Source organism: Trifolium pratense, linkage group LG1 (assembly GCF_020283565.1).
Source record: "Trifolium pratense cultivar HEN17-A07 linkage group LG1, ARS_RC_1.1, whole genome shotgun sequence".
NCBI classification, from domain to species: domain Eukaryota; kingdom Viridiplantae; phylum Streptophyta; class Magnoliopsida; order Fabales; family Fabaceae; genus Trifolium; species Trifolium pratense.
This window is the reverse complement of record NC_060059.1, coordinates 40,815,802-40,826,587: the sequence shown is the minus strand read 5'-3', so window position 1 is coordinate 40,826,587 and position 10,786 is coordinate 40,815,802. Positions and strand designations below refer to the sequence as shown.

The 10,786-nt window shown below is 34.9% G+C and overlaps 1 protein-coding gene across 1 annotated transcript; it reads right to left on the bottom strand.

Annotated features, from left to right (window-relative positions):
• Positions 1 to 5,719: 5,719 nt before the first annotated feature.
• Positions 5,720 to 10,366, bottom strand: LOC123897683 (polyadenylate-binding protein 2-like). The gene is made up of 9 exons (XM_045948416.1): positions 9,689 to 10,366; positions 9,469 to 9,587; positions 8,247 to 8,903; positions 8,080 to 8,157; positions 7,915 to 8,004; positions 7,171 to 7,311; positions 6,638 to 6,808; positions 6,298 to 6,480; positions 5,720 to 6,170 (listed from the first exon to the last, which is right to left on the bottom strand). Exons 1-9 carry the CDS (start codon positions 9,939 to 9,941, stop codon positions 5,934 to 5,936), a joined length of 1,929 nt encoding a protein of 642 aa, XP_045804372.1. The 5' UTR covers positions 9,942 to 10,366; the 3' UTR covers positions 5,720 to 5,933.
• Between the last annotated feature and the right edge of the window lie 420 nt (positions 10,367 to 10,786).

Here is a 10,786-nt window from a genome sequence, read left to right as displayed (position 1 = left end):
ATAAAATAAGGTGAGTGATTGTTTCGGTTACAATTTAAATTTTCTCAATCAATTTGACATTAACAGAAGTTCATTAGTTCTTTAAGTCTAACCATTTAATCATGTGTATTAAAATTATGTGACTTACTAAGGTTAGATCAAGACTAATAATCATACCAATAGTTAGTTTGGTTTTATTGGTGATTGACGTTGAACTTGGTAGGGAGGACCGCGGTTCGATCCTCGTAACTGCGATCGGGAGGGGCTAAAACCACTTGATGCCAGAATTGACCCTTGAACCAAATTCAACTGGTGGTGAAAAAAAAAACAAAAAACAAAGACTCAATAATAACAGGACGCTTAGAGATGTTATCTAGTGGGTTGGTTTCTAAATTCACGAATAAAGTTTTGCAAACCAGAAAACAAGTTTAGTGCAATTTGAGTTTATTTCTCTTTAGATACATCTAAAAGCCCCACATTATCTAGAATTCTAATTAAAAGTAGTTTAATTAAATGACTCATATTTAAGGGGTAATTATTGTGACAAGTGTGAAATGAGTTAAGTCTCACATTGCTTGAAGTGGAACACTTATAAGTGTGAGGAAAGATGTAGTGTCAAATTCACTTGTATGGTTGCTCTGAGTCTAATGTGGATGATCCTACGACTGTCCCCTCATGATCCAACAGTGGTATCATAGTCGATGGTTCGATCAAAGATTTGACCGACTCCTACTATCAAAAGTCTTCTTGACAAATGTGGTCAGGCAACGTGTTTCACTTAGTGCGGTCAATGGTGGTGCAAGTGCATGAAGAAAAAGAAAGTTTTCACTTAAGGGGGCATAATGAGTATGAATATAAAAAGAAAGTCTATGCTTGAGAGGGAGCATAAAAGAACCGGTGACCGGCATTGCTTGAAAAAAATGGACTTGTATCGAAAGTCTTATTGACAAAGGTGGTTAGGTGGCGTGTCCGTTAAGTGCAGCGGAAACGACGTGTCTTGAATGACTCAAATATAACTAACATAATTCATAAATCTAATGCCTTAAGATTTTGGGTAAGGATGTGGTATCCAACTCACTTATATGGTTGCTATTGTTAAATATGCTTGGATCTCATCCCCAAAAGCTAGCTCAAAGGGTGAGGTTGCCCTCACATATTTATACACTTAACCGCCCGGGAACCTAAGCAATTTGGGACTTCAAACAAACTCCAACAATACAACAACATATTCAACACCCACCCTCACGCCTAGCGTGGTCCTGGGTCAAATGCCCACATTGCAGTCCTTAACCCGGCTCTGATACCATGTTAAATATGCTTGGATCTCATCCCCAAAAGCTAGCTCAAAGGGGTGAGGTTGCCCTCACATATTTATACACTTAACCGCCCGGGAACCTAAGCAATGTGGGACTTCAAACAAACTCCAACAATACAACAACATATTCAACACCCACCCTCACGCCTAGCGTGGTCCTGGGCCAAATGCCCACATTGCAGTCCTTAACCCGGCTCTGATACCATGTTAAATATGCTTGGATCTCATCCCCAAAAGCTAGCTCAAAGGGTGAGGTTGCCCTCACATATTTATACACTTAACCGTCCGGGAACCTAAGCAATGTGGGACTTCAAACAAACTCCAACAATACAACAACATATTCAACACCCACTCTCACGCCTAGCGTGGTCCTGGGTCAAATGTCCACATTGCAGTCCTTAACCCGGCTCTGATACCATGTTAAATATGCTTGGATAAACTCCAACAATACAACAACATATTCAACAGCTATTAGCCCAATGTTAATGATCCTCTAGGCAGCCCCCTTATAACCCAATTATGGTATCAAATTTGATAATTCGACGAAGGGTACTCGACTGATTCCTTGTATCAAAAGTCTTTCTGATAAAGGTGGTCAAACGACGATCTCGTTGAGTACAACCGCAACGGCTGTACAACTAGTGTATTGATGAAAAAGCTTCATCTTAAGGGGGAACATAACAAATTAAATGATGTACTCACACTTGAGGGGGCAATTATTGTGGCAAGTACGACGTGAGTTAAGTCTCACATAGCTTGGAAAAGTGGATATTGAGTAATTTATAAGTGAGACATAAACCTAATGTCTTAATTGAAATTTTGGGTAAAGATGTGAAATTATTGTGGCAAGTACAACATGAGTTAAGTCTCACATTGCTTTGGAAAAGTGGACGTTAAAGATGCGGTGTCTAATTCACTTGTATGATATTTGCTCTTAAATTCAATGTGGATGATCTCCCGAGCTACCCCTCCATGACCCAACAACACCCACACTTCTCAATCCACCGAGTCGCCTAAAGGACAAAATCTTGAGGGTTCATGCGGTCCAAAGAGCACAACGCCTCAGAATGTGGTGTGACACATCTGAGAGTACTTGAACAAAATATTGACGCCAGAAGGAAGGAGCAGAAGTCACATGCACTTTAGCCTGTTAGCCTCGACTGATACACCTTAAAGTCTCATATTTCTTGGAAATTAAGACTAAAAATAGTTTATATACAAAAGTCATACTCCTCAACTTACTGAATCACCTTTTACAAAGAACAAAATCGTAGAGAATCGCATGCAATCCAAAACAGACAATACCTCAAAATGTGTGGTATACGTGAATCTCTAAATTTTCATTAGTATAATATATTTTCCCCTGTTAATTAGTATTTTTGTCTTATTCACCTCAAAAGTAGTATTTTTGTTTTTCTTGGAAAAGAGTTCAACCACATCAACTAAACTAATGGATTCTGATATTTAAATTTAAACGGTGGTGTGTGCCATTGCTCGAATCATGGGTATCTTATTTTATTCTCTTTATGAATGAATTTGGTCATCTTTGTGCTTTCTAATAATTTCTTCCCTAACCCTTCTAAACGGGGTTACTTTGCTTTTTCCATCTGTCTCCACTAGGTACGTAGTTTCTTCTATATATTATTTCATTTATTTATATTTTGGCTATTGAATCAATCAACTTGTTGTGTATCCAATTTGTTCTCTTGGATTCACAACTCATTGCGTAATGGCCTCTTTGAATAATAACTAAACCATATTCATTTGTTGGATTGGAATATGCTTCTTCAATTTTATTTTTTGTTGGAATATGAATCTTCTAATTAGCCAATATCTAAAGTTTCCCATGATTCTGACATTTCTGGCACCTTATGTGTATTTATTTATTTCAATTCACCAATGCTATTATAACTTTCACATAATTTAGTTATAAGCAACGTTTGTTATTTGTTCATATTTTACGTAATTTGTAGTTTTCATGAATTATTAATAGTATGATGATGACCCATAGGTAAATAAAGAATAAACTTTAGCATAAGGCAAAACAAAAAGAAGAATAACCTTATGCATTTTTTACAAAATTCTGAATTGACAAAATGCATTGTATTTTTTTTAGTTGCTTTGGTTAAGCAAAATTCATTGTATTTTAAATTTTAATGTATGTTATGCTATTATTTTTACAATTTTAATCTTATTTTTATTGGAGTCCATTGTTATGATATAAACACATGAGGAGAGCTCAACCCAAAAGACTAATTCAATAGGTTAGAGAGTCTCGTGACTTAAGTACCATGTTAAGAACTTTGAAATACTTGATATGAGACTCCTAACAGTATTCATTGGAGTACCTTAATCCAACCTATAGGTAGCCCTTTCTGTGGCCCAGTTTTCAATGCAAACAACAATTGTTAGGACTTAAACACATGAGGAGAGTCGAACCCAAAAGATTGGTCCAATAGGTGAAAGAGCCTCATAGTTTAAGTATCAAATTAAACACTTTGAAATACTCAATATGAGACTCCTGACATCAACTACACTAAAATAAGATTAGTTATACTATATAGTTACTGGATTAGTCTCAGATTGTATATTAAATTATGTTACATACTCTTTCTAGTTTTCAGCATAAGAAAAATATTACTTTATAAATATTAATAGATATTTGAATTTCTTATTAATTATTTTGCTATTAACTTTCTGGTTTTCAGAGAAATGAAGTTCCGATAATTTAAAGTTTAATTATGAGGTAAGTAAAGTCCGACAAAAAATTGTTTCCATAAAGAATCGAGTTAAGATTTTCACAAACGATTGATATCTTGATGTTAATATTTAATTAGTTTAGTAGGAATTCAACATTTTGAAAGATAAAAGAGGAGCTTTCTTGGAAAGGAACTGGTCAGTGGGCTGATTAATTGGCCTAACTATCAAAAAACTGAAGTCACTACCCCTTTTAACGGTGGTGAACCCCAAACCGCATGAGAAAATGAGACCACATGTAAAGTACAAGATGCACACTAGACAGCTTGCACTTATCAACTTCACTTGTTGTTTATAATAATTCAATGTACTTTATGTCTTTAACTTTCAATAAAACAAAAACAACTCTTCAAAGAAATAACCACAAAATTTCTAGGAAACGAAATAGGATACGGATTGGGAAAACATAGTGGTACTAAAAAACAAAAGAAAGATCAAACTTGAAACAAATGGTTAGGTAATGGATTCAAGATGTTGAGGCACGTACAAGATACAAGCATAAAAAAACAACGTAGAAATTTATGTAAACTGACTATAAGCAATTGGATACTTCTAAATTTAGATATGATGATAATTGATAACCGAAAAGCTAGAATTAATAAATATTAAACAATATTATTTTGAATTTTATATTTTATTTATTTTGGTATTTGAATAAGGTCTCTTAATTTTTGTGAAAATAGCCAAGCCCTAAAGGAATTTGAGAATTTTTTCCAAACATATTTTTGTGATGATGAGGGAACACGTACATATATAGTTAGAGTTAGAAGAGTGTTGGGAGAGGAAAAATAAATTGCAAGCAACTAAGTGGCTATGTGTTCAAAATTGTGGATGATGAAATTAAGATCTCATCATAATCCTAAGAGATGGATTGTAGCTGAGATAAAGAGCAGAGAGCCAAGAGAAAATTAACTACGAAATTTGACTTGATCAAATAAATAGATGGTCAACCTTTTATAAAATGAGATAAAGTTAGAGGTTCAAAAATATCATTGTAAAAAAATAGTGAATCAAAAGCGCAATTTATCCATATATATATATATATATATATATATATATATAAACAGAATCAATTATTCTAAAATCACTTCCAAAATAGTTTGGATGGTTTCCGTAATATGATTTTAACTTTTAACTTCAGATATTTTTCTAGCAAAGACATCGCCCCCTAAAGTCCAACATATTTTGACTTTAGTAACTAGTTGCAAAGATCTTAAGATGAGGAACCACTAGACATTTCCGTTGAACTTATATGTTATAATCCAATCATCTAGAGTAGTTGCAATCCGACATGAGTTTACATTAGTTTATGATGAAATTTGTAATCTATGATTTTTTTTTTTGAATGCCATTTGTAATCGCCTATCCGTGAAGCAACCAACGGCTTCATCGTCCATGCCAAATTGATTTCCTCACTCAATCTTTCCCATTTTCATCACAACATTATTCCATGTACAAAAAAGAACTTAAGATGAGGCACTGCCAGGACATTTCTATTGAACTTGTACATTAATCCAATCATCTAAAGTAGTTGCAAGCCAACCAAACAATATGGATTGCCACCAATGATAAATAAAACTAATGATTTTTTCAAAAAACAGTTGACAAACCCATAACAAGGTTAAGAGCTAGCACAATTATGAAAAACAGTAAAACCGATAATTAAAGGGAATGTGTAAATCTCAAGGAAATAAAATAAACAAACAGTAGATCCATAAAACTTAAAAATAAATCATAAATCCTTGTGTGGTAATAAACCTAAAACACACCAACAATAAATAAAAACCAAAAGTACCAATAACTAACATCATCAATCTAAAAGACAGAACAAAAAGGATTGTTGTATTCATGTTGGCTGATTAACAGAATCTAAGAAACGAGATTATAGATTATCGTTGAGAGAAAGTGAAGCTAGTTGATCTGCCGGGCTGTTGCCTTGCTGTTGAGCAACGTTTCTCAGCACGTCCATGGCTTCAGCAACTTTAGCCTTGAGAGCATCTGGTGACTCAATAAGATGCAATACTTCAGGCTGGTCCATCTCCAAAAGCATGCCAGTAACCTTAGCTGCAGAATCATGTTCCAGCTGATCTACTAGTGGATACAAAGCCTCTCCAAGCATCTATAACGACACAAGGGAAAGTATCGGTAAAATTGTATGCACAAAAATAATAATAGAACAAAATAAATAAAATACATGAGAACTGAAGCCATATTTGCCAGATATATCAGCAGGTATCAGAACTTACAGTCCTCTGCTGTTCAGGGGGAGCATTCGCAAGTGCTGTAGCCAAAGCATGAATGGGCATAGGCGAGACATCACGGAGTGGCAGACCTCCCATGTCATAGGACATCATTCCTCCAGCCACGGGGGCATCTTGAATGTTGTTGCGGCCAGGAGGGTAGCGATAAACACGTTGCCTTGGAAGCATCTGAGCAAAAACAATAATATCTTTATCAGCACATTGAGCAAAAACAAGAATATCTTTATCAGCACATTGAGCAAAAACAAGAATATCTTTATCAGCACATCAATATCAAAGATGAGAATATTAATAACAATAAGCAAAACTGTGAGTAAGCACAGACCTGCTGCTGCATCATTGGCAGTTGCTGCTGGGGTTGTTGAACAGGACCTCGGCGTCCACCAGGACGCTGACCTTGTTGGCCCTGCTGAACCATTGGAACAAAGTAGCTTGGCATTGGACCACCGCCAGGTCTCATCCCAGGAACAAGTTGCTGCTGATATCCAAATCCAGCCTGCATTTATTATTGGAGGGGTGATTATTGATATATTTATATCTAAATTGGTTTATAGAACAAATATGCCTATAATAAAGAAACATTGTTCATTTGATGGAGACTATTAATCTCAAAAAGCGGCAAAAACAAAATGTGATATATTATGAAGAATGGATTAGAATATAACATAAAACTGCTCACAACGTTGCATAAAAATATAACAAGGTCAAGTATAACAAAGTAAAAAAAAAAAGGCCAGACAGACCAACAAATTGATGTATTGATGTGAAATTAGTTTATCACACGCATAGAAACATATTCTAATGCATTGTATCAACCAAATAATAGCTGAATATTTAAAGAAAAAACATAATAATTACTTGTGGAGGAGGCATCATGGCTGGGGGTCCTTGACCATACATAAATTGTTGTCCAATACCAGGAGCACCAGGAGGGTAGAGTGGCATTCGGGGAGCAACAGAAGGTGAAATTGCAACAGGCCTCATTTGTGAAAATTGTGCCTGCATGAGAATAAGTAATTTAAATGAAAGTTTATCAAAACATACAAATGCAAAACTTAAGATTCGTTCTCATTCCAAAATCATTTCACAGCCTACAAATAAGTGATGACTCTCCAATCATCATCATTTAACAAAAAAATAAGAAATAAAAAAAAAAATTGGTACATAAAAGCAGCAACGGAAAATGATATAATATAATGTCAATAAAAATAACAATCAATAGATCACTAGTTGAATTGCATGTCTCATCTTCTAAAAAGACTACAGGTACATAATATTTAATTTTTTTTAATGGTTTCAAACTAGTCTAAACTGAAAGCAATGTCTTGTTTTTATAGTTTAATTGCAATGCATGCATGCTATTAATTAATATGTTAAATAAAGTATACCGAATTTTATGAACATGACAAACACTCTGCTAATCCTATCCTTTATTTGCCAACAAAAAAGAGCGTGAAAGGCACAGGATTGATTAACAAAAAGAGGAACGCATTGAAATACATAATGAGCTACATAATAAAGGCATTGCTGTATTATAACATAGCTGTTAAAAAATGAAGAACAAAAGTAACTCCTGACGAACTCATACAACCATATTATTACCTGCAACCTTGCTTTTCTATCTTCCTTTCTCTGTGCAACAGCAACATAAAGAGGTTTGCTGACAATCATTTTGCCATTCATCTCTCCAAGCTACGAATATCAAACATAAATGTTATGTTACAGTTTCCCACACAAAATAAATACCACCAACAATATTAGACTTACAGCTCTTGATGCTTCCTCTGGAGTTGAAAATGCAACAAATCCAGATCCTCTGCTGACACCATTTGGGTCGCGCATAATCTGCAGGATAGGTGAAAAGAATCTAATTGCTCAACATCTGACACATAAAAAATATATTTGACTAACACATAAAAAGAATCAGTGTGAACCTTGTATGAGGTAATTGTGCCAAACTCGGAGAAGATCTCTTTGAGTTTTTCATCACTAATGGAATCATCCAAGTTCTTGAGATAAAGGTTCACCCCTTGATATTTGTCTACAGTTTCCTTTACAGTCTGCTCAAACCGACCTTTCAGCTCTTGCTCCCTTTCAGATTTTTTCTGGGCTTTTCCCACATACCACTCCTTGTCATCAACTTTCTTTCCATTCAATGCCTCAACAGCTTTAGCAGCATCCTCAGGACTTTCAAAATTGACAAAACCAAAACACTTCGACCTACCATCTGCATCCCTCATCAAAACAGCACTAGTAATAGTGCCGTACTCTCCAAAAGTATTTTTCAAGTCATCTTCCGAAAATGACTCTGATAAGTTTTTCACATAGACATTATTAAATTTTGTTTTAGTAAGATCATTATCTCTGTCCTGCTTACGTAGGAAATGACCCACATACACCTGCTTGTCATTGATCAGCATGCCATTTAACTTGTCAATTGCACTCTGAGCAGATTCCGCAGTCTCAAATTGGACAAAACCATAGCCTTTAGACTGACCAGAACCATCGGTAGCTATCTTGCAAGACAGAATATGTCCGAAAGTAGAAAAGGTATCATGTAAAGCTTTGTGGTCAATTGTCTTATCCAAATTCTGCGCCACAAATAGCATAAAAAAATAATCACATTCAATTCAATTGAAATAACAGACAAGAAACACTTCATATCCAAACTACTCCCGTAAATCAAGTATATACACAACCCCGCCCTTCAAAAAAAAAAAAAAAAACAAAATCCAAGGACGGATTCCATTGACTAAACCACCTATAAGTTTTAAGTCGTTTTCTTTGCAAGACAGAATATGTCCAAAAGTAGAAAAACCTTCCTGTAAAGCTTTGTGATCAATTGTACTTCCTCTGGTCCTAAATACAAGAAAAAGTTTACTACAAGTACAAAAAGTAAAAATTTCCTTATATTTAGGATCAGAAGGGTATTATCCAAATTCTACGCCACCAATACCATCATAAAAATAAATTGACCTTCAATTCTTCATTTCAAATATCCAAACTACTCGCATTAATAAAGTCTTACATTAAACAAAATTCATAAAATTCAATGACTGATTCAATTGACTAAACTACTTATAAATTCTACCAAATGAATTTCAATTCTAATTCTAATTCTAACAACAAGTGTATATAAGAGATGACAAAATGTACCTTGATAAAAATATTAGCAGCGCCACTCTTCCGAATACTAGGATCACGATGAGAATACATAACCCTAATAGATTTGTTGTTCAGTGGGGTAAAATTCAGCACATCCAATGCCCTAGCCGCTGATTAAACAAAACACAAAATCACAAATCAATACTCACTAATCAACCAATTAACCGCAAAACACATTGAATTCAATTCATAAAAAGTATCAGAAACTAACCATCCTGAGGGTTAGTGAAATTAACATAACCATAACCGAGTGAACGACGCGTAGTCAAGTCCCTACAAACCCTAACAGAAACAACTTGTCCAACCTGATTAAACAGATCGTAAAGCTGAGAATCGTTAACATTCAAATCAAGATCACCAACGTACAAAGACGTCGTCACAAACTGATTCGCGTTCGGAGCAACACCGTTCGAAGGTGCAGGAACGGGTGCCGGAGTCTGGTGTTGAACCTGAATTTGCGCCATCAAAACTTCACAAATCGATGATAATAATTAATCAAAAACGAAACCCTAACCACTTCAGTTCTCACAAAAAAATAGTTTTTTTTTTTTTGGATTTTGATTTTTGAGAGTGTAATGGACTAAGGATAAACCCGCCGGTAATCGGAACGGGATCGGAGACTGAAATTTTTTTGATTTTTTTTTCTTCAGTTTTTTTGGGAGGGCAGGGAAGGGTTGCACTGCACCGCGCCGGTGCACACGTGTTGTGTGAAGTATATATATGAAACGAAAGTAGAAACCCTAGTTTTGGTTATGGGCTTTTGAGATGGGCCCACTTGTCAAATTTGGATTTTGGGCCCAGTAAGGAAATAGAGGAGGTTACGAGGTAATGTAGCTATAGGGAATGTGAGGGGACTTTTGTTCTTATGTTGTCTTTCTATATTTGTTTTGCTCAAATATTGACCTTCAACAACATTATATAGCCAAACAATTGTGCATTAGATGGGCCAATTTTGATCTTTTAGAGTCGGATTGGTGTAATAGAAATAAGATAGGTTAAGAAGTGGAATAAAAATAAGCGCATATTCTGTTATGTGTTTGGTGCACACATGATAAGAAATAAGATAATATTAATTTATTTTATTATGTGTTTGGTACCCACTTGATAATGACATGATAAAATACATGATATATTTAGATGACCAAAATTATTCTTGTAAACATAAAAAGGATCGTAACCTTTACATTAACATTAACATAAATTGATAATAGAGGGAATGAGTGAAAAAAGAATGAGAGGATTTGAATCAAACAAATAGACAGGAGTCGAAGTTTAAACCTATGATTCTCCATTTATTCATTTTAAACGA

Excerpts from the sequence above, each read along its gene's own strand:
- LOC123897683 (XM_045948416.1), bottom strand. The coding sequence starts at position 9,941 with ATGGCGCAAATTCAGGTTCAACACCAGACTCCGGCACCCGTTCCTGCA. Across the intron at positions 6,481-6,637 it reads TGCCAATGATGCAGCAGCAG|ATGCTTCCAAGGCAACGTGT; the intron begins GTCTGTGCTTAC and ends GTTTTTGCTCAG. Across the intron at positions 6,171-6,297 it reads CCCCTGAACAGCAGAGGACT|ATGCTTGGAGAGGCTTTGTA; the intron begins GTAAGTTCTGAT and ends GTGTCGTTATAG.